At 41.9% G+C, this 25,340-nt stretch overlaps 3 protein-coding genes across 3 annotated transcripts; 1 reads left to right on the top strand and 2 right to left on the bottom strand.

Annotated features, from left to right (window-relative positions):
- Window positions 1-1,057: 1,057 nt before the first annotated feature.
- LOC109909583 (insulin-like growth factor-binding protein complex acid labile subunit) lies at window positions 1,058-5,022 on the top strand. Its single transcript, XM_020508606.2, has 2 exons — window positions 1,058-1,094; window positions 2,467-5,022. Exon 2 carries the CDS (start codon window positions 2,476-2,478, stop codon window positions 4,528-4,530), a length of 2,055 nt encoding a protein of 684 aa, XP_020364195.1. The 5' UTR covers window positions 1,058-1,094; window positions 2,467-2,475; the 3' UTR covers window positions 4,531-5,022.
- A 1,140-nt stretch (window positions 5,023-6,162) lies between these two features.
- LOC109909022 (gastrula zinc finger protein XlCGF26.1) lies at window positions 6,163-15,043 on the bottom strand. Its single transcript, XM_020507874.2, has 4 exons — window positions 14,721-15,043; window positions 9,410-9,674; window positions 9,200-9,282; window positions 6,163-7,926 (listed from the first exon to the last, which is right to left on the bottom strand). Exons 1-4 carry the CDS (start codon window positions 14,865-14,867, stop codon window positions 6,517-6,519), a joined length of 1,905 nt encoding a protein of 634 aa, XP_020363463.2. The 5' UTR covers window positions 14,868-15,043; the 3' UTR covers window positions 6,163-6,516.
- Window positions 15,044-20,924: 5,881 nt separating this feature from the next.
- On the bottom strand, window positions 20,925-24,682 carry LOC109909021 (gastrula zinc finger protein XlCGF26.1). The gene is made up of 5 exons (XM_020507872.2): window positions 24,372-24,682; window positions 23,763-23,910; window positions 23,458-23,525; window positions 23,289-23,364; window positions 20,925-23,157 (listed from the first exon to the last, which is right to left on the bottom strand). The coding sequence occupies exons 1-5, from the start codon at window positions 24,534-24,536 to the stop codon at window positions 21,617-21,619; spliced, it is 1,998 nt and encodes a 665-aa protein (XP_020363461.1). The 5' UTR covers window positions 24,537-24,682; the 3' UTR covers window positions 20,925-21,616.
- Window positions 24,683-25,340: the final 658 nt, after the last annotated feature.

Below are 25,340 nucleotides of genomic sequence, written 5' to 3'. Positions count from 1 at the left end.
GCTGGTATGTGTCTCTATGGACGAGGGCCTTACTTTTGACACAAAAAAACATGTTAACAATCAATTTTCGGACAAACGAAATGAGCAGCAGCTACGTTTGGCTACATACAGACTGTTAGTGGAATTCCCGTTAATTACCTGTATCGGACATTGTGTTGTTATTTCACTGAACACTAGATAGTTTAATTTTGGCAGTGAAACGAGGCTACTCAGGTGAGAAAAAAACCTCACCCTGTAACGGCTTTCTTTAGGTGAAGTAGAGGCGGACCAAAATGCAGCGTGGTGGTTATTCATGTTCTTTAATTTATAAAGACACTACACATGAGATAACTAACAAAAAACAACAAACGTGAGAAAACCTAAACAGTCCTATCTGGTGCAGAGACAGGAACAATCACCCACAAACACACAGTGAAACCCAGGCTACCTAAGTATGATTCTCAATCAGAGACAACTAATAACACCTGCCTCTGATTGAGAACCATACTAGGCCGAAACATAGAAATACCCAAAACCTAGAAAAAAAAAACATAGACTGCCCACCCAACTCACGCCCTGACCATACGAAATAAATACAAAACAAAGGAAATAAAGGTCAGAACGTGACACACCCAGATGTATAGCCCTGTTGGAAAATATAAATGAACTGTTTGAAAATGTTAATTAATTAATAAATAAAAAAATGTGAATAACATTTTTACTTGGCATACCCTGATGGCATTCCGCGTACCCCAGTTTGGGAATACCTGTTCTACATTATCAAACACAGCAAGATATTATCAGTATACCCTAGACACAGACTAGACTGATTGCAGTGCAGTCACAGACAACGCTTTGAAGTGGTTTATTTCATTTTCTTGGTACTGACATGCATCTCTCACCTCTAGACACCTGCCTAGCTTTCTGTGGTAATCAAATATGAGACTGATCTGATGTCACAGATAGGGGCTCTAAACCACAACATTTGTGCTGACAAATTGTAATATTCTGAAAAAAGTTTCCGACATCTAAAACCCTCACCTTTAAAAGCAAGTGCCTTTCACCATTATGACTTCACTACAATCACATGCAGCACAAATCTATCCTCCTCAAAGGTAAGTTGACTTATGATTAGTGAATAAAAAATGTGGTTGAATATTTGTATGCAACTGTGCATTTACTCTTACTTTCAAAGTGAGAATGAAATGCATGCACATATTTTACACTTTTGTCATTACTAAAATATGATAAACATGCAAGTCCTTAAAGGGGCAATTGGCCTTGTAACATTCATTTTTAGACTTTAAAATTAATGATATTATACCCATTGATTCTTGAAGAATATAACTTATGGATGCCTCATAAGCTTAGTTCAACAGTTGTACCCCATCAGAACCAAAAATATAAGCTTGTTTTACTCCTTTGTTAGTAAACATTGTACTTGTAAACTAACAATGTAAAGCCTCAAAACATGGTTTAAACTATACTTTTCCTTGTATCCATAGCCATGTCCATGAATTTGAGTGTTACATTTCTGCAGCCCCATCCCTCAGCTTTTAACCAAAAGAGTGGCGGGGTGTCGCTTTGTTATTGTTTGAACTGCAGGTTGACCCTTAAATCTCAATAAAAGTTTTAATGATGGAATTTTATATAAGGGAATCTACTGTAAAGACAGATGGTGTCACTCCCAAGCAATCTGTTGGGTTCCATTTTATAATAAGTGACAGGGAAACTGTATATTTGTTAAGTTGGAATAAGTTGGAAAGCACAGTGTAATTATATTGTACTCATTGCTACACAGTACTGATATGTTTATAGACAAACTTTTAATTTGGCTCTATACTCCGGCATTTTGGATTTGTGATCAAATGTTTTCATTCAGTACAGTATTTATGTACAGTACAGAATGTCACATTTCATTTGAGCGTATTTTCATCTGTTTTATCATTTAGAAATGAAAGCACTTTATGTATCTTGGACTCACTTGTATTGTAAATGTGGATGCTAGCATAAATATCGTACTCCAACTCGTACTCCAACTCCAATGTTTTGGAGGCATGATCTTTTTGCACCTGTAACTTTTTCATTCATCATTATTCATGATTCATTCATAATCACAGTAACATCCACATGAATGTAGAAGTGTTCTGAAACAGATTAAATTCTCATTTACAATAAAAGTGATTCTGAAATGACACAATACATTATTTACCATTCATTTCTATTGGGCACAGCATAATCTGAAACACAAACAAAACAAACTGCAAATGCGTCCAACAAGTTTGTAGTGTCGCAAGATTTTCACATAATTAACAAGACATTGTACTGAATATCCAAAGAAATGAACAATGAATTGGCATAGATTACATTGACACGGTTGAGCAGGATGTGTACTGGTAAACAGGAATTATGTCACAACAGAAGTTTCATATATTTGTTTCAGATCTCACATTGACCCAATTTCTTTTCCTGTCATATCAATATTAGTTCCTCGCAATGTTGGTGAGTTTAAGTACGGTCATCATGGCACTCATCTCAGTAGCTGCTACCTGTCCTGCCTCACCATGTGAATGTCTGGACAACGTCACAGTCAGCTGCCCGGACAAGAGGCTGAAGAAGTTCCCTAACCTCCCAGATGGTACTGAGGAGCTTTATATGGCCCACAACCTGATCGAGGCATTCCCCACCAGTGGACTGGAGCAGCTGCAGTTCCTGGATCTCACCAAGAACTGTCTCAATGTCTCCTTGACTTCCAACTTCATCTGGCCCAACATGAGCAGCCTGGTCAAGCTGTTTCTCAGGGGTAATTACCTGGGTTCATTGGGCCCTTGGCAGCTCCAAGGCCTCTCAGCACTCACCTTCCTGGACCTCAGCGAGAACAACATGGAGGCCCTGCAACCAGGATCCCTACAAGGCCTTGGTCAATTAAAGACGCTCATTCTAACACTGAACCAGATCAACAGCCTGCAGTACGGGGCACTGGGTGGAGCCCCTGCACTCACTGACCTTCACCTGAGCAGCAACAGTATTGTGGAGATTGAGGAAGGGGTGTTTGAGAATTCATCCAAATTGGTAAAGTTGATTTTGTCTAAGAACAACTTGGTTAGCATTGGGAATGGCACATTCAGTGGAGCAGTTAACCTGAGTCATCTGGACCTCAGTGGAAACAGGTTAGATTCTGTGCCCGTTGCTGCCCTGAAGGATGTGTCAAAGCTGCACAGCTTGTACCTCCAGAAGAACAGCATCACATTTTTACCAGAAGATGCTTTCTCTGAGCTCAGCCATCTAAGGATTTTGGTTTTGAATAATAACCATCTGAGCATAATGGCTAAGGACTCATTGAGTGGTCTAGCACATCTCGGTCAATTGGATCTGAGCTACAATAACCTCCAATCCCTTCCTTCTGAAGTGTTTCAATATCTATGCAGACTGGAGCTCCTGGATCTCTACCACAACAGGCTGACATACCTTCCAGAGAACCTGTTTCACAACCTAACTATGCTGAGAGAGCTGCAACTTGACAGCAACAATATCTCATACATATCACCAGGGCTCTTTCACATGGTGTCTAAGCTAAGGGAACTCCAGCTGGACAACAATCAGATAGCTGACTTCCACAATGCCTTGTTCTCCAGACTGAGAAGGCTACGGACACTCTACCTGGACAACAACGCAATAAGCAAGATTCCCAGAGGCCTATTCCACAAGACCAAGAGACTCAGGGAGCTACAGTTGAACAATAACCACCTCAGGTCTCTCCCTAAGTCCATATTCCATGGTCTGGCTACACTCCACTCCCTGAAGCTTTCCAATAACTGTCTCACAGCTCTTCAACCTGAGCAGTTTTCTACCCTTGGAAACCTGAGAGAGCTCCTGCTGAATGAAAACCTGATCGAAGATCTTCCCACAGGCATATTTTCTGAGCTTCGCAGCCTCAAGATGCTGGATTTGGATAACAACCGCCTCACAGCACTGACTCCTGCAGGCTTTGATGGGTTAGGTACACTAAAGGAGCTTCATCTCAGCTTCAATCAGCTCCGTGATCTCCCACATGCAACCTTCGACTCCCTGGATGACCTACGTAGACTCCTTCTCCAGAACAACCGCTTGGTGGCCTTGCACCCTCAAGTCTTCACACCCCTGGCCAACTTACAGGAGCTTGACTTAGACAACAACCAGATAGAACAGCTACACCCTGACATGTTTCAAGGCCCTCACCGTCTCCAGAAACTTCACCTGAAATCAAACCGCCTCAGTACTCTTTTGAATGGGACACTGGAGCCTTTGCAGAGCCTGAAGGCCCTCCACCTGGAGGGGAACCCCTGGGACTGCTCTTGCAGATCACCCATCCTGTACATCAGTAACTGGATCATCAACAACACCCAGATGTTACAGGACGAACCCATGTGTTCCACACTCAACCGACCCATTTCACAGCCTGCACACCTTTTAAAGCCCTGTGTGAGCTTTGCATGCTTCCCCAGACACAAACTTCCCCTAGAGATGCTGACAGTGCTTACAGCTTGGCTTCTAGCTAGCGGTTTTCTTTGACGTACTTTTGCGGTTTCAGCATTGTGGTTTTGTTTCTTGTTTTCAGATGGTTATGCTTTCATGCAACTGTCTATTGCACATGCATTGTGAAGAGTAAGTGATATAGTGTAAAGATTAAAATACCATGGAATGGTGTTAAATATTTGATTGAAAATTCATGCTTTTCTTTGAAATAAAACAAATCATTTAATTTAATTTCTTGATGGGTTACAATATCTGCCATGTGTGATCTTCATGTGAATTAGACTAGGAGTGTTGCTCAGAGTTAATAAACTTGAGGCATTTACTCTATAATCTATGACTAAACACCCATCCATGGATACAAAACATACTCTTTCCAACTCAAGACATGCAGTCGCACACTCAGAGATACAACTGCTTGTTCTTCGAAACGCCACTAGACATCACTGCATACCCACTGTGCAGATTCAAGGATACATTAACCTACAAGTGCTGAGGGGCATTACTGCTGAGCATTCGTGAGTGAGCCTCGAGTCAACCTTTTGAGGTTGAATGTGATTAACCCTAAATGGAAAGACATGTAGGTAACTGTGGAACACAGGGTCAGGTCAGGCTCCCGACAGCAGAACACAAGGTCTGGTCCCTCACCTCCTGCACTGCATTCTAGGTGGGGTGCTGCTGAAGAGTGGCAAGGAAGTTCCCCTTAATATATATATATGACAAGTTCTCTGCTATTATGTGCATGGAGTACATCAGAGAACATTGGGGAAAATAATTAAAGATCTTCATTTTTGGTGAGTTTGGTCTAAACATAGACATTATGCCATACCCATTAATGTGACTGACAGGGAACATATGTAGACTTGTGATTTTCAGGAATAGGATTGGAGGGAAGGATGACCATAGATGGGTGCGAGGCAGACCACCAAAACCACATATTAAATGAATTAATCAATGTGAAGTGTGCAACAATATTAGGACCATCTTTCATTGATTACCCTATGAGGATTTGCATATTTGAAGTGCCCAAGGTAACCCAACATGAATTATGAATATGCAGGCATAATACAGAACCATTTCATTCTACCACAGCACATGAACTTCTATTAGTGCGGAAGATAATCATCTTCTGGTCACATGTACACTTCCTTTGACATCACCAACAGTGTTGCCTTAGCTTATTCATAGATTTAAAAAAAACTTGTTTGGCTCCATTCAGGAAACTGGCTCATATCTACTGTACTTTTCTGTTGGAAGGGAAGAGAGCGTTGCACAGTTCTATCATCGTGACATTGGCTGAGGTATGGCTTGGGAACACAGTTACTGGTAATGCAGACATGTAGATGGGCGGCACACCACAAGTCCACAGTCAAGAATCTGTTCTCGGAGGAATTCATGCATCGACACTATTCTAATTAATTTAATGTGAAATGGATGATCTGCTATTTCGGTGCCAAAAATGGACTGAAATACAGGTTTATTTTCCTGTTGTTTCTCCTTGTTATGTAATATCCATACGAGTCTTATCAGTCTCATCTGAGGCACTTCATACAAGGCGCCATAGAGGGACACCAACCTATAGGCACTCGATCATTTGCATTAATGTTATGTTGCAGCTGTTAGAGGGACTATATGCACGGATAGCAACAAACACCCACACCAACAAAGGACTAATTTCAGGAGTTTTATTTACCATTGGCACACAAATACGAGATAACAGTAATAAAAGGTACACAAGACAAGAAAGGTTACAGATGTACATCCTTCTCAAATAAATTAGGCTCTGCTTCATTGAACAGTTACTGGACCACCAGCCAATCCACTCAAAGTATTTCTACCCCACAAAGGCAACTGGTTATACAAAATTAAATACTTTGAAAAAAAAGGCTTTTTTGGCAACCAATCTAATCAGTACACTTCTTATGTTAGTATGCCACTCACTGACCTATAAATGCATTTTTAATGCCGAGACAATTGTTCAAACCAAGTGTGGTCCATCGCAATAAGAGGCTATGCCTATTGGTTTTAGATATAATAGCACTTGTGATCTTTCAGATTCCTCAGGTAGGAAAAACTCTTCCCGCATTTGTCGCACATGAATAGTTTCTCCCCTGTGTGGATTTGTTTGTGGGCTTTGAGGCTGTTGCCCTGGTTGAAGCTCCTCCCACAGAGGTCACAGCTAAAAGGCTTCTCTCCAGTGTGTATCCGCTGGTGCCTGTTGAGGTTCCCAGTGTTGCTGAAACATTTCCCACACGTTTCACAGCTGAAAGGTTTCTCCCCAGTATGGACAGCCTGGTGGGTTTTCAGGCTGCTGTGTTGAGTGAACATCCTTCCACACACGTCACAGGTGAACGGTCTTTCCCCAGTGTGAGTTTTCATGTGTATGTTCAGGTAGCTGACCGACTTGAAGCTCTTGTTGCATAGGCCACAGCTGTGCGGCTTCTCCATAGTATGGAGTTGCTGGTGTGATTTGAGGTGAGTGAATGAACTGAGACTACTACCGCACACTGAGCAAATACAAGGCATCTCTGCTGTGTGAGCCTGAAGGTGTGTTTTGAGAGAGTTGACGCAAGCCAGTACTGTCCCGCACACCACACAGAGGAAGGCGTTTTCTCCTGCGTGGGTTCTTTGGTGCATTTTCAGAGCACTTCTTTGAATGAAACACTTCCCACACGTCTCACAGGTAAATGGCCTCTCTCCTGTGTGGATCCGCTGGTGTCCTTTCAGAGTGTCTGCCTGGTTGAAGCTTTTCCCGCACGTATCGCAACGGAACGGTTTCTCACCGGTGTGTATACGCTGGTGCCTGTGGAGATTTCCTGGTATGCTGAAACTCTTCTTGCAGATCTCACAGCTGTATTTCCTCTCTCCTGTGTGGACGATCTGGTGCATCTTGAGACCATGGGCCCGGTTAAAGCTCTTGCCACATTCGTCGCAGCGGAACGGTCTCAACCCTGCATGGAGTCTCTGGTGATTCTTGAGTAGCTGCTTTAAGGTGAAAGCTTTTCCACAATCGCCACAGGTGTGTGGTCTCTCTCCTGTGTGAAGCAGCTGGTGTGCATCCAAACTGCGTTTAAAGGAAAAACCTCTGCCACACTGTTTGCAGTTAAAAGGTTTCTCCGCTGCTGCATGGATCGCCTGGTGAGCTTTCAGCTGGATCAGTTTGCTGAATGTCTTCCTGCAGTGCTTGCAGCTAAGATGGTTCTCCTTTTTGGGCCTTGCCTGACGAGCCCCAGTGATCTTTGGCTTTCTCAAATGCTTTGGCCCTGCGGTGCCGCCTCTGTCCGTTGGGTCCTCTGAGGGGTTCTCTGGGTCACTCAACTCCTGGGCATGGCTCTCTAAAAAAGAACTTGGGTCTGAGGTGCTACTGTACAAGTAATCTTCTAAGCCTTCTTCTTTGATAATAACTGACTCGATCGTTTCCTCCATGTTGGAGTGCTGAGATGAGAGGGAAAGTGATTTAATGGAACGCAGGTTTAGAGACCCATCTATTTCTATCTACAGTACCAATCAAAAGTTTGGACACACCTACTCATTCAAGGGTATTTCTTTATTTTTACTATTTTCTACATTGATTTCTTCACTATTATTCTACAAGCTATGAACTAACACATATGGAATTATGTAGTAACCAAAAAGTGTTAAACAAACCCAAATATACTTTATATTTGATATTCTTCAAAGTAGCCACCCTTTGCCTTGATGACAGCTTTGCACACTCTTGGCATTCTCTCAACCAGCTTCATGAGGACCCTGGAATGCATTTCAATTAACAGCTGTGCCTTGTTAAAAGTTAATTGTGGAATTTCTTTCCTTCTTAATGCATTTGAGCCAATAAGTTGTGTTGTGACAAGTAGGGGTGATATACATAAGATGGCCCTATTTGGTAAAAGACCAGGTCCATATTATGGCAAGAACAGCTCAAATAAGCAAAGAGAAACGACAGTCCAACATTACTTTAAGATTTGAAGGTCAGTCAATGCGGAAAATTTCAAGAACTTTTAAAGTTTCTTCAAGTGCAGTCGCAAAAAACATCAAGCGCTATGGTGAAACTGGCTCCCATGAGGACCGCTGGAGAGCTGCATCAGATGACCTGACCTTCACAATCAACCTATCTCAACCTAATTGAGATGGTTTGGGATGAGTTGGACTGCAGAGTGAAGGAAAAGCAGCCAACAAGTTCTCAGCATGTGGGAACTCCTTCAAGACTCTTGGAAAAGCATTGCAGGTGAAGCCGGTTGAGAGAATGCCAAGAGTGTGCAAAGCTGTTATCAAGGCAAAGGGTGGCTAATTTGAAGAATCTCAAATATATTTGGATTTGTTTTACACTTTTCTGGTTACTACATGATTCCATATGTGTTATTTCATAGTTTTGATGTGTTCACTATTATTCTACAATGTAGAAAATAGTCAAATAAAGAAAACCCTTTGAATGAGTAGGTGTGTCCAAACTTTTCACTGGTACTGTATATCTATACCTATATATCCATATAATATCATAAAACAACAGAAATCTTCACAAAGGGATCAAATGCTTCTTGTACTCACTTCCAATAATTAAATACAATTGGTAACTACCTGGTACCAAATGGTGTATAATGATACAGACAAGTAAATAAGTTATTACGTTCTGTACACCCTAGTAATTCCAGACAGCTTTCCAAGATCTAAACTTCCCACAGAATATTGTCAGTTAGGCAAATAAGCCTACCTCGTTTACAGTTGAGGGAAGTCTCCCTTTCCACAGGTGGAGGATGGGGGATCGTTTCACTTCTGCATCACCAGCGCATACGCCTGAAAAAGATTGCAGTCAAAATCAAAAAGGTTTGAATTTAATTCAAAAGCACTGGTTTTAGTAACAGTGTAACAAAGCAATCTAAAACCAGATTGATGGCTTCCCTGAAATAATGCCAACTCTCACCTGGGTGTGTGCCTTTTAACTGGTGGATGATCTTGACTTCACTGCAGCAGCCATTGGCTGATGTGTTCTCTTGTCCTCCACTCCCTTCTAAGACAGTCCTCAGTTTGGTCTCAACCGCATCTAGCCTCTTCTTCAAGTCCTCATTCTCAGTTTGACTCCGAGACACTTCCAGATGCAGAATGGAGGAGCACTCGTTGAATAGCTTGCAGATTTGGTCCACAGCCTCCTTTGCCAGTATCTCCATGAATGATGTCAACTGGGTCAACTGAGTGAAATGAGCAAAAGCAAGTTTAGGGCATACAGAACAAACTTCAGTTTACTCAACTAGCTAGCTTCCATTATAAACGTCTCTGACAAGTATTTCTGTCGATTAAGCTAAATGCTTGCAGATCTAAATTATACAAACATGTTTCCAGTTGAGCCAACCCTGTGGTAAGTACTAGCGTAATGTATTAGCTAAATTAACCAGACGTAGAACACATACCCTAGGTCAGGGATGGGTAGCCTAAAAACCCAAAGCTGAATTTCATTTAATTGAGCGTTTGGATCAGGAAGGTTTCCTCTCGACCTCTACAAGTCAAAATGTTGAATGAAATGATATTTTAACGTTACCAGTTGTCTGTGCGGTTGGTCCTTTTGCAGATAGGAATGTGAGACAATATATTCACAGGAAGGTATAATTAAATCAACTTTTCAAAGCACTGGTAGTGTGTTAAGATTTCTATCACATGAAGCATGCGCAGAATGTGTAAACACATTTATGAGCTTGGCAAGTATGCATGCATTATATTATCATCTAGTGCTAATACATCAGGTGATAGACATCTGAACGCACTACCAGCGCTTTGAAAAGTTGATTTAATTATACCTTCCTGTGGATATATTGTCACACATTCCCACCTGCAAAAGGACCAACCACACAGACAACTGGTAAAGTAAGTTCAAAGTAAGTCATTTTATTTCACATTCCGGCTTGTAGAGGTTGTGAGAGGAAACGTTGCTGATCCAAACACTCATTTACGCCCGATGCTGAATGTAATGACATTCAAATGTCAGGTCTCCAGGCTAAGGCTGGGCCGGCACCAGAACTAATCAGTTGGCGGGCATTTCATTTCCATAGGGGGCATGTTGTTTTTTCATGGGACCTCCTAGAACCATTGGGCCTTGAGGGACCCCCCCCCCCCCCTTCAAGCTAATGAGCAGTCATTCTGACTGCAACATTCTAGCAGTGTAATTAATACATTTCATATACCCAATTCAAAAATAATCATTTGGTTGTGTCCATGAAGGTCTCAAATAACACAAAAGCATTTATTAGTTTGTTACTGTAGGATACATTTCAACACAAAATTTAATAATTAAAAAACGCACAAGGTTTCAATCAATTGTACATAGAGTGCCTTTTTTATAACTATGAAAAAGAAAGCATGTGGAATGAAAGTAACAGATAACTTTTTATAACCAAATAAAAATACCCCAACCACTGCCAGCAACATATGCGGTAGAATGACGAAAACATCAGTAGCCTAAACATCATTATAAGTGTCAGGTGTGCTTGATAAATATGGAACATCTGCACAAAAGCAATAATGGCTTTTTAACTAATATATGTGTTGATATGACAGCAGTCAGTAATAGTCTATTGTTGTCAGCTCGGGCATACATGGTGTGCTTCTTCACGCAATGGCATCAGTTAAAGCATGCACATAAACAACGAAAGCTGATGAGTTTGTTGCAAATGTTTTTTTAGGGACTGCTCTCCGTTACAACGTTTTGTGCTGATAATCAGATGTCATCGAGATTAATTTCTTCCCCACCATCAGTCATTTTCATTCAGATTTGGTAGCAACGCTTAACACAGCATGTCCATCCATTTGTCTTGAGCTTCTTGCCATTGTAAATGATGTACGCCCTCACTGACTGTTTACCCCAAGTAGGCCAGAGTAAACTGATAGGACTGCTTGGATTCGGGGGACTGATTATAATTAGAATAGATTAATACAATAGAATGGCCAGTCCTGATCTTCATTCACAATAGGTGATTACATAATTATGTGTCCGTGTCCTCTCAATCACCGATTCTCCCCATCACACTTTACTTCATTTATTTGATCTGTTGTGATAAGTGTGAAATTAGTTTTGGTATAGTTTAGGTTCAGTTGAGGCAATTATCTGGGTGATTATCAACTGGACATTGCACCTTCAACTATTGGGAGGGGCGCAGGCCCTACCGTCGGGAGGAGAGGCAAAAAAAACACTTAAAACGACGCGTCCACCTAAAACTGGTTATAATACCAGTTCTGTTTGTGAACAACGACAGTGTGTTTAATAGACTTAAGGAATAGTCAAGGATGGAGAGGGGCATGACTTTAAACATTTATTGTGGGAAGCATGTGGAAGGCTACCTGAAGCGTTTGAACCAACAATTTAAAGGCAATGCAACCAAATACTAATTGAGTGTATGTCAACTTCTGACCGAGTTGGAATGTGATGAAAGAAATACAAGCTGAAATAGATCACTCTACTATCATTCTGACATTTCACAATCTTAAAATAAAAATATAGTGGTGATCCTAACTGACAGGGACAGGGATTTTTTACTAGGATTAAATGTCAGGAATTGTGAAAAACTCAATTTAAATGTAGTTGGCTAAGGTGTATGTAAACTTCTGACTTTTCTGACCATTTTGTGGTATCCAATTATTATTAGTTACTATCTTGTCTCATCGCTGCAACTCCCGTATGGACTCGGGAAAGGCGAAGGTCGAGAACACAACCCAACCGCACTGCTTCTTAACACAGCGCACATCCAACCCGGAAGCCAGCCGCACCAATGTCTCGGAGGAAACACAGTACACCTAGCGACCTGGTCAGTGTGCACTGCGCCCGGCCCGCCACAGGAGTCGCTAGTGCCCGATGAGAGAAGGATATCCCTGCCGGCCAAACCCTCCCTAACCCGGACGACGCTAGGCCAATTGTGCGCCACCGCATGGGCCTCTCAGTCACGGCCGGCTGCGACAGAGCCTGAGCTTGAACCCAGAGTCTCTGGTGGCACAGCTAGCACTGCCTTAGACCACTGCGCCACCCGGGATGCCTAACTGTATAATTTTTGTCCAAAAGGAAAGGGCATGCTGTCGCAAAAGGTTAGCATCTACAGTTATTTGACAAAGATACTGTAGATCAAATGAAGACCGGCCGCATCATCGGCGTGACATAAAGGTGTCGCTCTCTGACCAAATTTGGTGTCCTATAGGATATACTACACCCTTAATGATATAGTGAAGTCTGGTTACGTTCTAGGATCTCTGAGGAATACATATGAATGTGATTTGACTGGTTGAAACAACATTTAGGGTTAGATTTTCACAGATTCCTTTCTTTGCAAATTGAACGAGTGGAAATACAAACTCGATGCTACATGGACCTTTTTAGGATATGAAAAATGATTTTATCTAACAAAACGACACTTAATGTTATCTCTGAGACCCTTTGGATGATAAATCAGAGCAAGATTTCAGAATGTAAGTAAACATTTGAAAATAAGTGTTTTGTTGTTAGGAGCTCTCCTCAAACAATAGCATGGCATTTGTTAGCAGTAATAGCTACTGAAAATTGGACAGTGCAGTTATATTAATTAATAAAGAATTTCAAGCTTTCAGCCGATATAAGACACATATGTACCGACATTTGTTGTTTCTCTAAATATGTGATTGTCACAAAAGGTGCTGCATGATTTACAACTGTCCCATTAACTGGACGCCTATCCCTAAATCCAGTCAGATAAAACACTCCAGACAGCCTACCCGACCGCTCGGAGGCGTCCGCATGGTCCTAAAGGACACCAATATACATTATTTTCTTTAGGAATATAGTGAAGTAAAAGTTGTCAAAAATATAAATTGTTAAGTACAGATAACCCCAAAAAAGACTTAAGTAAAAATACTTTAAAGTACTATTTAAGTACTTTATACCACTGGTAATCACAATATTTTTGGTTATGGAAGAGATTTCACAGCGGTATAGATGGCACAATGATTTTGATTCTCTACAAACAAGCAAGTATAGTAAGTACCTAGGTGTCTGGCTAGACTGTAAACTCTCCTTCCAGACTCATATCAAACATCTCCAATCTAAAATCAAATCTAGAGTCGGCTTTCTATTCCGCAACAAAGCCTCCTTCACTCACGCCGCCAAACTTACCCTAGTAAAACTGACTATCCTACCGATCCTCGACTTCGGCGATGTCATCTACAAAATAGCTTCCAACACTCTACTCAGCAAACTGGATGCAGTTTATCACAGTGCCATCCGTTTTGTTACTAAAGCACCTTATACCACCCACCACTGCGACCTGTATGCTCTAGTCGGCTGGCCCTCGCTACATATTCGTCGCCAGACCCACTGGCTCCAGGTCATCTACAAGTCCATGCTAGGTAAAGCTCCGCCTTATCTCAGTTCACTGGTCACGATGGCAACACCCACCCGTAGCACGCGCTCCAGCAGGTGTAGCTCACTGATCATCCCTAAGACACCTCATTTGGCCACCTTTCGTTCCAGTTCTCTGCTGCCTGTGACTGGAACAAATTGCAAAAATCGCTGAAGTTGGAGACTTTTATCTCCCTCACCAACTTCAAACATCTGCTATCTGAGCAGCTAACCGATCGCTGCAGCTGTACATAGTCTATCGGTAAATAGCCCACCCAATTTTACCTACCTCATCCCCATACTGTTTTTATTTATTTACTTTTCTGCACACCAATATCTCTACCTGTACATGACCATCCGATCATTTATCACTCCAGTGTTAATCTGCAAAATTGTAATTATTCGCCTACCTCATGCCTTTTGCACACAATGTATATAGACTCTTTTTTTTCTACTGTGTTATTGACTTGTTAATTGTTTACTCCATGTGTAACTCTGTGTTGTCTCTTCACACTGTTATGCTTTATCTTGGCCAGGTCGCAGTTGCAAATGAGAACTTGTTCTCAACTAGCCTACCTGGTTAAATAAAGGTGAAATAAAATAAAATAAATAAAGTCTATACTTAATTATTTTGGTACAAACTAAAACTAGGCGAACTATGAAATGGCGGAACGAGTTTTGCATAACGCAGAACCAACCCGAACGAAATGGGTAGGTCTCTTCTTGAATTTGTCCAATAGAAACTCTCGTATGCGTTTTCCGTTTGGAGTAAACGGTTTGGGCGTAATGATTGCGCCCCAGAGTGGAGTGGAGGCTGTTACATCGGTGCAATTAAATAGCGGACTAGTTTACAAAATGCCTTACTTTACATAATCAGCAGATATACCTGTTCGTTTGGGGCTTCATTCGCGTTATCTCCCGTTGTTGGCACTTCAGACGAGGCAGAACCCTCGATAACTTTGCTAATTTCTGTAACAGTCGCTCTAACCATTATCTCCAAAATGGAGTCAATCTGCCCTTGCAAAACTGACATTTTTGTCAAAATCACAACGCACTTACAAATCTTCGTAAATACGCGCTATTGGCCAAGTTGGCCTAGCGCTATGTCACGTTAGCTACAAAATAAGTGTAGCTAGTGCTGTTAGCAGTGTTGTTGTCCGACTGACCTGAAACAACTCGACCGGCATAGGTCACATGTTCTTCCGGGTCGAGGTATGTTTTTTTTTTATTGGTTTCCACGAGTTACTGCAACCACAAAGTCAGAGTGGCTATATCATAAAAATTCATAAAAATTAACATTTGCTTTTTGGTCTTAATTTTAGGTTAGGGTTAGGCATTGAGTTAGCAGTGTGTGGTTAAGTTTAAAAACTCAAGAAGATAAATTGTACAAATGGGCGGGGTTTATGACTTTGTGGCTGTGGTGTGTTGTGACAACCGTTTTTAATGTTTCAAAATAAAAGTAACTTTGTTTTCACTTATAAATTAGCTATATGGGAAAGAGTGATGTTTGTGTTACAGAAAAATATTTCGTACACTACAAAAATCGCAGAAATCATTACAAACAAATGCATCAAAAAGTCATCAGTCATCACCCAGTCTCCTGCCAACGGAAATGTTTATTTTGACATAAGTGAAATGTACTTGCACATCCAAAGAATCTAGGGATTGCTTTGCAGGTGTGTAGGGAATGTTAATGTAGGTTAGGGACAGATAGACATTTACTGTGTGTGTGGGGGGGGGGGGGGGGGGGGGATTGTCCAACCCAAGATGCCATAAAAAAATGATGCACCCCCCTCCCCTTGTACTGCAAAATAAATGGAACACCCTCCCACTTCATAGAATTAGCTCAAAAGAATGTTTACGACCAAAATTAACAATAACTGTAGCGACCATGTCTTTATAAATGTGGATATAACATGCTTTTGTGGCACTATCAATGCCACACAGGGCTAGGGGCTTGAAGGTTGAGGGTTCGCCGTCCACCGCAGACGAGACTCTCCCTGCCTGTTTTATTACTTCACGATCAGAGCCGGCTAGAGACAATGATCAGCTAGGGGGAAATCAGATGTACATTTTGATGCCATATTTATAATTCTATAAAACTTATGCAACAAATTCTCCAACCAACAGGTTTCTGTGCCAATGCACCACACAACCAATAAACAAAGTATACCGCCTACTTAGAGCACTTCAATATCATGGCTTGCATTTTTAACACCAAAATAAATAGATTATGTCAATCTCAACAAATGGAAAATACATCCCTCCCTACCTTGTAGGCTTACCCAGTATTGAAGGCTTGACAATCTCCGAATGTCTTTAAACTTGGTGTTTTGTAACAGATGTCTCTTTTCATTCATCAGTTGGCTGCTGCACAGTTTGGATTAAATGATACATTTTATTTGTCAGTTAAAATAATACATACAGTGCATTCAGAAAGGATTCAGACCCCTTGACTTTTTCAAAATGTTGTTACATTACAGCCTTATTCTAAAATGGATTAAATAGTTTCCCCCCCTCATCAATCTACACACAATACCACATAATGACAAAGCAAATACAGATTATTTGACATTTTTGCAAATATATTACAAGTAAAAAACTGAAACATCACATTTACATGAGTATTCACACCCTTTACTCAATACTTTGTTGAAGCACCTTAGGTAGCAATTACAGCCTAGGGTCTTCTTGTGTATGACGCTACAAGCTTGGCACACCTGCATTTGGGGAGTTTCTTCCATTCTTCTCTGCAGATCCTCTCAAGCTCTGTCAAGTTGGATGAGGAGCATCGCTGCACAGCTATTTGCAGGTCTCTCCAGGTATTTCCGATCAGGTTCAAGTTCGGGCTCTGGCTGGGCCACTCATGGACATTCAGAGACTTGTCCCGAAGTCACTCCTGCATTGTCTTGGCTGTGTGCTTAGGGTCGTTGTCCTATTGGAAGGTGAACCTTCACCCCAATCTGAGGTCCTGAGCAATCTGGAGCCGGTTTTCATCAAGGATCTCTCTGTACTTTGCTCGGTTCATCTTTCCCTCAATCCTGACTAGTCTCCCAGTCCCTGCTGCTGAAAACGTCCACACAGCATGATGCTGCCACCACCATGCTTCACCGTAGAGATGTCGCCAGGTTTCCTCCAGATGTGACGCTTGGCATTCAGGCAAAAGAGTTCCATCTTGGTTTCACCAGACCAGAGAATACAGAGGCCAGAGTCCTTTAGGTGCCTTTTGGCAAACTCCAAGTGGGCTTCATGTGCCTTTTACTGAGGAGCGGCTTCCGCCTGGCCACTCTACCATAAAAGCCTGATTGGTGGAGTGCTGCAGAGATGGTTGTCCTCCTGGAAGGTTCTTCCATCTCCACAGAGGAAATTTGTCAGAGTGACCATCGGGTTCTTGGTCACCTGCATGACCAAGGCTCTTCTCCTGCGATTGCTCAGTTTGGCCGGGCGGCCAACTCTAGGAAGAGACGTGGTGGTTCCAAACTTTTACATTTAAGAATGATGGATGCCACTGTGTTCTCATTTGAGCTACATTTTGAGTCTTATAGCAAAGGGTCTGAATACTTATGTAAACAAGGTATTTCTGTTTTATATTTTGCGAAAATGTCTAAAAACCTGTTCTTGCTTCATCATTATGAGGTATGTTGAGTAGATTGATGAGGATTTTTTAAATTTAATCTATTTTAGAATAAGGCTGTAACGTAACAAAATGTGGAAAAAGTTAAGGGGTCTGAAGAGTTTCCGAAGGCACTGTATGTATACAGTACCAGTCAAAAGTTTGGACACACCTACTCATTCAATGGTTTTTCTTTATTTTTACTATTTTATACATTGTAGAATAATAGTGAAGACATCAAAACTATGAAATAACACATATGGAATCATGTAGTAACCAAAAAAGTGTTAAACAAATCAAAATATATTTTATTTGAGAATCTTCAAAGTAGCCACCCTTTGCCTTGATGAGTGCTTTGCACACTCTTGGATTTCTCAACGAGCTTCACCTGGAATGCTTTTCCAACAGCCTTGAATGAGGTCCCACATATGCTGAGCACTTGTTGGCTGCTTTTCCATCACTCTGCGATCCAACTCATCCCAAACCATCTCAATTGGATTGAGGTCTGGTCATTGTGGAGGCCAGATTATCTGATGCAGCAATCAATAACTCTCCTTCTTGGTCAAATAGCTCTTACACAGCCTGGAGGTGTGTTGGGTCATTGTCCTGTTGAAAATCAAATGATAGTCCCACAAAGCGCAAACCAGATGGGATGGTGTATCACTGCAGAATGCTGTGGTAACCATGCTGGTTAAGTGTGCCTTCAATTCTAAATAAATCACTGACAGCCTTACCAGCAAAGCACCCCCACACCATCACACCTCCTCCTCCATGCTTCACGGTGGGAACCACACACGTGGAGATCATCCATTCACCTACTCTGCGTTTCCCAAAGACAACGAGCTTTAGACTCATCAAACCAAAGGACAGATTTCCACCGATCTAATGTCCATTGCTCGTGTTTCTTGGCCCAAGCCAAGTAGTGGTTTCTTTGCAGCAATTCGACCACGAAGGCTTGATTCGCACAGTCTCCTCTGAACAGTTGATTTTGAGATGTGTCTGTTACTTGAACTCTGTGAAGCATTCAAAGTTCTTGAAATGTTCAGAATTGACTGACCTTCATGTCTTAAAGTAATGTTGGACTGTCATTTCTCTTTGCTTATTTGAGCTGTTCTTGCCATGATATGGACTTGGTCTTTTACCAAATAGGGCTATTTTCTGTATACCAACCCTACCTTGTCACAACACAACTGACTGGCTCAAACGCATTAAGGAAAGACATTTCACAAATGAACGAGGCACACCTGCTAATTGAAATGCATTCCAGGTGATTACCTCATGAAGCAGGTTGAGAGAATTCCAAGAGTGTGCACAGCTGTCATCAAGGCAAAATGTGGCTACTTTGAAGAATCTCAAATATAACATTTTGATTTGTTTAACACTTTTTTGCTTACTAAATGATTCCATATGTGTTATTTAACAGTTTTGATGTCTTAACTATTATTCTACAATGTAGAAAATAGGCAAAATAAAGAAAAACCATTGAATGAGTAGGTGTGTCCTATATACAGTGCTCAAAAAAATAAAGGGAACACTAAAATAACACATCCTAGATCTGAATGAATGAAATATTCTTAATAAATACTTTTTTCTTTACATAGTTGAATGTGCTGACAACAAAATCACACAAAAATTATCAATGGAAATCAAATTCATCAACCCATGGAGGTCTGGATTTGGAGTCACACTCCAAATTAAAGTGGAAAACCACACTACAGGCTGATCCAACTTTGATGTAATGTTCTTAAAACAAGTCAAAATGAGGCTCAGTAGTGTATGTGGCCTCCACGTGCCTGTATGACCTCCCTACAATGCCTGGGCATGCTCCTGATGAGGTGGCAGATGGTCTCCTGAGGGATCTCCTCCCAGACCTGAACTAAAGCATCCGCCAACTCCTGGACAGTCTGTGGTGCAGCGTGGCGTTGGTGGATGAAGTGAGACATGATGTCCCAGATGTGCTTAATTGGATTCAGGTCTGGGGAACGGGCGGGCCAGTCCATAGCATCAATGCCTTCCTCTTGCAGGAACTGCTGACACACTCCAGCCACATGAGGTCTAGCATTGTCTTGCATTAGGAGGAACCCAGGGCCAACCGCACCAGAATATGGTCTCACAAGGGGTCTGAGGATCTCATCTCGGTACCTAATGGCAGTCAGGCTACCTCTGGCGAGCCCCCCATAGAAATGCCACCCCACACCATGACTGACCCACCGCCAAACCGGTCATGCTGGAGGATGTTGCAGGCAGCAGAATGTTCTCCACAGCGTCTCCAGACTCTGTCATGTCTGTCACATGTGCTCAGTGTGAACCTGCTTTCATCTGTGAAGAGCACAGGGCGCCAGTGGCAAATTTGCCAATCTTGGTGTTCTCTGGCAAATGCCAAACGTCCTGCACGGTGATGGGCTGTAAGCACAACCCCCACCTGTGGACATCGGGCCCTCATACCACCCTCATGGAGTCTGTTTCTGACCGTTTGAGCAGACACATGCACATTTGTGGCCTGCTGGAGGTCATTTTGCAGGGCTCTGGCTGTGCTCCTCCTGCTCCTCCTTGCACAAAGGCAGAGGTAGTGGTCCTGCTGCTGGGTTGTTGCCCTCCTACGGCCTCCTCCACGTCTCCTGATGTACTGGCCTGTCTCCTGGTAGCGCCTCCATGCTCTGGACACTACGCTGACAGACACAGCAAACCTTCTTGCCACAGCTCACATTGTGGGCCATCCTGGATGAACTGCACTACCTGAGCCACTTGTGTGGGTTGTAGACTCCGTCTCATGCTACCACTAGAGTGAAAGCACCGCCAGCATTCAAAAGTGACCAAAACATCAGCCAGGAAGCATAGGAACTGAGAAGTGGTCTGTGGTCCCCACCTGCAAAACCACTCCTTTATTGGGGGAGTCTTGCTAATTGCCTATAATTTCAACCTGTTGTCTATTCCATTTGCACAACAGCATGTGAAATTTGTCAATCAGTGTTGCTTCCTAAGTGGACAATTTGATTTCACAGAAGTGTGATTGACTTGGAGTTACATTGTGTTGTTTAAGTGTTCCCTTTATTTTTTTGAGCAGTGTATATATTTTTTAAACTCTGCATCCCTGCCCAGCCTGGCAAGAGTAGCCAAAAGAGTGTTTTGCAACCCCAGTAGCTCTGCAAGAGCGGAGAGGATATTCTTCGATGCTGGCATCCTCTCCCAGCACCATTGCATGATCCTAAAGCCAGACTGTGGCCAAACTGGTGTTTCTAAAAATGTATTCAAAGTCAGTTTAATTTGTATTTAATTATAAGTAACTCAAAGCCTATATGCGCAATTTATAGACTATAATGATTTAATACAACAAAATGTTTTTTAAAAGCTCAGCATTTAATGTCCCTGACTCTCCTACCAGCCTAGTGTGTCGCACTCGCAAATGCTTCACAATGTATTTCTTTGTAGGCTATAGCGTCTGCTATGCAGCTATAGATGTACAGACGGAGGCTAATTTGTAGATTTTCAATCAGAATATTTTTTTATTAAGATAAGCATTATATTGTTAGATTATAGGAGTAAACTCTGGTAGACCTGAAATAGACCTCCTCACCTCAAGTTGAACTGTCAGTCAGTTGGAGCTCCGGGGCGCACTGCCTTCATATCATAGGCTTGCAGTAGCTAAAGCGTAATTATAGCCACATCATACCAAACCTTCACAAACATTTAAAAAGTTTATTAGTGTAATATCAAATGTTCTTCCACAAGCCACCCCCCCCCCCCCCCCCCCCAAAAAAAAAACCACACTACCCTCCCCTTTGCCCAATAAAAAAACCCACACAACCCTCCCCAAAGCAAAACAATTTAATTGACAACCCTCCCTTATTTTGGACCACCCCTCCCCCAGTACATTTCTATCTGTCCATTAAAGAAAAAGCTTATGCAATTTGATAAAAGTGCTAAAAGAACAAAATAAGTTTTGCTACAAATAAATAACTTGGAATGATAATACTGAGACCATGTCATCATCCTGCTCAACAAATGCCCAGATATCAGTTTACAGCATCATCAACCCTAAAACTAAGAGATTTCATTTTTAATGCCCACTCTCTTAATAATAATAATAATAAAAGTTGATCCTCTTGTCAACCATGTAGGCACCCCAAACTACACATTTTCTGATACAATCCTCACAGTGCTGCAAATGGTTATCTACTGACACACTTGTGTTCCTTGAAATTTCTTACATAGGCAAAGCTTTTTCCACAATTGTCACATGAGTATGGCTTTTCTGCTTTGTGCACCTGCATGTGAGCTTTGACATTATTAGCTTGGCTGAACATTTTCCCACATACTTCACAGCTAAAGGGCCTCTCTCCTGTATGAACACGCATATGCCTTTTAAGGTTACCGCTGATACGGAAGGTCATCCCACAAGTTTCACATGTGTAAGGTTTCTCGCCCGTGTGAATTCGTTCATGTAGTCGAAGACTGTTTGGCAAACTGAAGCTCTTCCCACACACGCTGCACATGTGAGACTTCTCTCCAGTGTGAACCTTCTGATGTATGACACAAGCAGCTCGCTGGGTGAAGGTTTTCCCACATGTGGAGCAAACAAATGGCTTCTCACCTGTGTGAAGCAGCTGGTGTATTTTAAGCGTCCCAATGGAGCTGTAGCACTTCCCACATATCTCACAACTTTGTGGTTTCCTGTGCTTGTCCTTCTTTTCATCATCCATGTGTGTCTGCTGGTGGTTTCTCAGAGCGTAATTGTATACAAATGTTCTTCCACAAATGTCACACATAAAGGGCTTCAATCCTTCGTGTACCTGCATGTGTCCTTTGAGGGTGCTGGATTGGTTGAACTGCTTTCTGCACACCTTACAGCTGAACGGTTTAGTCCCTGTGTGAATCAGACTGTGTCTTTTAAGGTTGACCTCGTGACCAAAACTGCTTCCGCATATCTCACATTTAAATGCCTTCAGTCCTGTGTGCACTACCTGGTGAGATTTCAATGCCCGCTCAGTCATGAAACCCTTTTGACACTGAGCACACCTAAATGGCTTGTCGAGGGAGTGTGTTCTCTTATGTGTCGTGAGGTAACTGGATTGTGCAAAACTCTTTCCACACATAGTGCAGCTATATGGTTTTTCACCTGTGTGAATTCTCTGGTGCACCATAAGACTGTTTCTTGTTGTGAAACCCTGTCCACAAGTCAGACAGTTGAATGGTTTTGCCTCTGAATGAACAAACTCGTGGGACTTTAGTGCTCTCTCCTCACGGAACGTCTTTCCGCAAACTGTGCAGACAAAAGTCCTCCCTTTTGAGTGACCCAAGACATGCTTGTTGAGAGAAGTTAAGTATATAAACTTCTTTCCACATTGGCCACAACAGAAAGGCTTCTCTCCCGTGTGAACTCGCTTGTGCTGTTTCAGCAAGCTGCTCAGATGAAAACGCCTCCCACACTGGTCACAGTTAAAGGATTTCTTCCTTTTGGGAAAGATCTGCTTTGTTCTGGGGCAGCTGTGCTCTGTGGTTTCTGTTACATCAGCAGATGAAACTTCTTCATTTGTTCCATTGTCCTCTGTTTTGACTAGTGGGCCATCAGTGAGAGCATCATGGATGTGTTCAACGCCAATTTCCGGGTCTCTTGATGTGGGCTCTGTTTTTACTTCCTCTCGGTCTCCTGCAGGGGGGTCACTGTCTGTGCCTGAACTCACTCTGCGTGCATTATCAACATCTGCAGGACCTAAGGACAAATGGAGTGCAAACACAAAGAATGGCACATAAACCTCTGGTCAATTGCAAAATAAGCATCTAAATACAGTTGAGATGTATACTGAGCAGAATTACTGAGAGAACACAATCAAAGAGTTTTACCCTCTCCTCTGGTTGATGTCACATTGATTCCTGAGATATCACACTCCTTGATGGAACAGTCGATTGAGTCATCCTCCTGCCAATAGACAAATACACACACACAGTAAAAACAGACGTACTATTACAATGATTTCATTTGGCATGTTTTGATGAAATACAATCTACCCACCTCACAGTCTTCCTCTGATGATGCAGAAGTCCCATCTTTCATTGCACTGGCAGGAGACACAACATAACCTAAAAGAGAAATGTAAATAAGTGGAATTATTTCAACCCGGTTTCTCTTTCATATGAAACCAGATTAATATGTTTACATAGTCCAGTTTATCGAATGCTCTGCATGGTATTCTAACTATTTAGATTTTAACGTTGTATTTCAGATTTTTTTTTTTTCCTGTGGATTTCAGACACACTCCCAACTAACCAAACTGATTACTCTTGGTCAACACATAATTAGTCTTTTTCAGATCTCACCCTTTTCCAGTGGTGTCACCATTAATTCCAGTTTATTCTTCAGGGTCTCATTTTCATTTTGTAGAATTGTAGTACACTCTGTGAATAACCTACATAACTTTCGAATGGCTTCCTTCATCAACAGGTGCATGATGGAGACAAGCCGTGCCTGATGGAAATGGGAAGAAAATCGTGGCGAAGCAATATTAGGCTACCTAATATCACAACCACATCATGTACTTATCTCCCAGTTTGATCCTACAAAACTAAAGCCCATCTCCAACCGTTTGATCCTAATAAACAACACCCCATCTCCAACCGTTTGATCCTAATAAACAACACCCCATATCCCACAGTTTGATCTTTAGTGTGTTATCTGGGGGGGACTAGGGGCATCTAGTAAAGCAGTGGTTCCAAAACCAGTTTGGGCTGTTGGCCATCATACCAGTGAGTGTCGAGTCCTCCTGACCCCTGAAGTTACGACTTGGCCAGTGAAATGTATTAACTGAGCATCAGAAGGTTAAGATGTAAGGCTAATGAACAACTAGCCATCTTGGAATAGGCTACATTAGGTACTGTTATGCAAACTGAGTCCAAACTAGTTAACTGGCTACGTAGGAAGACACCCACCCCTGTGTTGACATTTTGATCACCATCATCTCCAGTGCAAGACATTTCACTACATGATGCCATGATTGACGCTTCATGCTCAACTCTGCACATTTCTGCCACGGACGCTTCAACAACAATAGCCAAAATTGAAGTTGCTTGTGATTGAAATGACTCGTAATCCATTGAAATTGTGTCCTCAGTCTAATACTAAAATTAACAATTTTGTTCGACTTCTTTAGTTCCAGTAAGATAGCTAGTTGAATCAAAAGTTGATTGATGGCCCCTTTGCACGTCTCAACAGACAAAAAAAATGGCAGCCTTGGTACTTCTAGAACGTCTCTAATACGTCATATATAGACTTATTGTGCCTTTTCCAGTTTCAAAATAAAAGTCCAACAAGTGAGATAATTGGAAATGTACATTTTAGTGATTTAGCAGACGCTCTTAGAGCGATTTACAGGAGCAAATGTGGTTAAGTGCCTTGCTCAGGGGCACATCGACATATTTTTTCACCTAGTCAGCTCGGGGATTCGAACGTTTCAGTTACTGGCCCAACGCTCTTAACCTCTAGGCTTTATATCCCACTAACATCCGAATATATGTACAACAATCACCAGACATCAGTCAGTAAAGATTTCGAACAGGATCTATAGAATAAAATATACAACAATAAGGCATATTGAACAGAAAAGGCAACGCATCTATGTCTCGTGTCTATCAGGATTGCGGCTAAATTACCATTAAACTCAGGTCAAGTTTATAGATGTTGAAGCCATTTGGTAAGAAATTAGATTGTTTATATCAAACAGCACGTCCCCAAGTATAAACATCAGATGGTGCTGATCTGCTTTCACACGCAACCTTTACTTTCACCTCATTTGTATTGAGTGTGGTTTAAAACCACCACTAGGAGGCAGCAATCAGTTACACAAAGATTGGAAACGAACTATCTGGTTTGCACGTTTTGGTTTTTGCCCTAGCACTACA

This window comes from Oncorhynchus kisutch, linkage group LG18, assembly GCF_002021735.2.
Source record: "Oncorhynchus kisutch isolate 150728-3 linkage group LG18, Okis_V2, whole genome shotgun sequence".
In the NCBI taxonomy this organism is placed as follows: Eukaryota; Metazoa; Chordata; class Actinopteri; order Salmoniformes; family Salmonidae; genus Oncorhynchus; species Oncorhynchus kisutch.
This window is presented reverse-complemented; position numbering and strand designations above follow the sequence as displayed.

Bases quoted from the DNA above. Each gene is read 5' to 3' on its own strand.
- LOC109909583 (XM_020508606.2), top strand. From the start codon at position 2,476: ATGTTGGTGAGTTTAAGTACGGTCATCATGGCACTCATCTCAGTAGCT.
- LOC109909022 (XM_020507874.2), bottom strand. From the start codon at position 14,867: ATGTCAGTTTTGCAAGGGCAGATTGACTCCATTTTGGAGATAATGGTT. The intron at 9,675-14,720 runs GTATATCTGCTG...CATTTCACTCAG, and splicing joins ATGAAGCCCCAAACGAACAG to TTGACCCAGTTGACATCATT. The intron at 9,283-9,409 runs GTGAGAGTTGGC...AATCTTTTTCAG, and splicing joins GTTAAAAGGCACACACCCAG to GCGTATGCGCTGGTGATGCA.
- LOC109909021 (XM_020507872.2), bottom strand. From the start codon at position 24,536: ATGGATTACGAGTCATTTCAATCACAAGCAACTTCAATTTTGGCTATT. The intron at 23,526-23,762 runs GTGAGATCTGAA...TTTCTCTTTTAG, and splicing joins GGTGACACCACTGGAAAAGG to GTTATGTTGTGTCTCCTGCC. The intron at 23,158-23,288 runs GTAAAACTCTTT...ATTTGTCCTTAG, and splicing joins GACATCAACCAGAGGAGAGG to GTCCTGCAGATGTTGATAAT.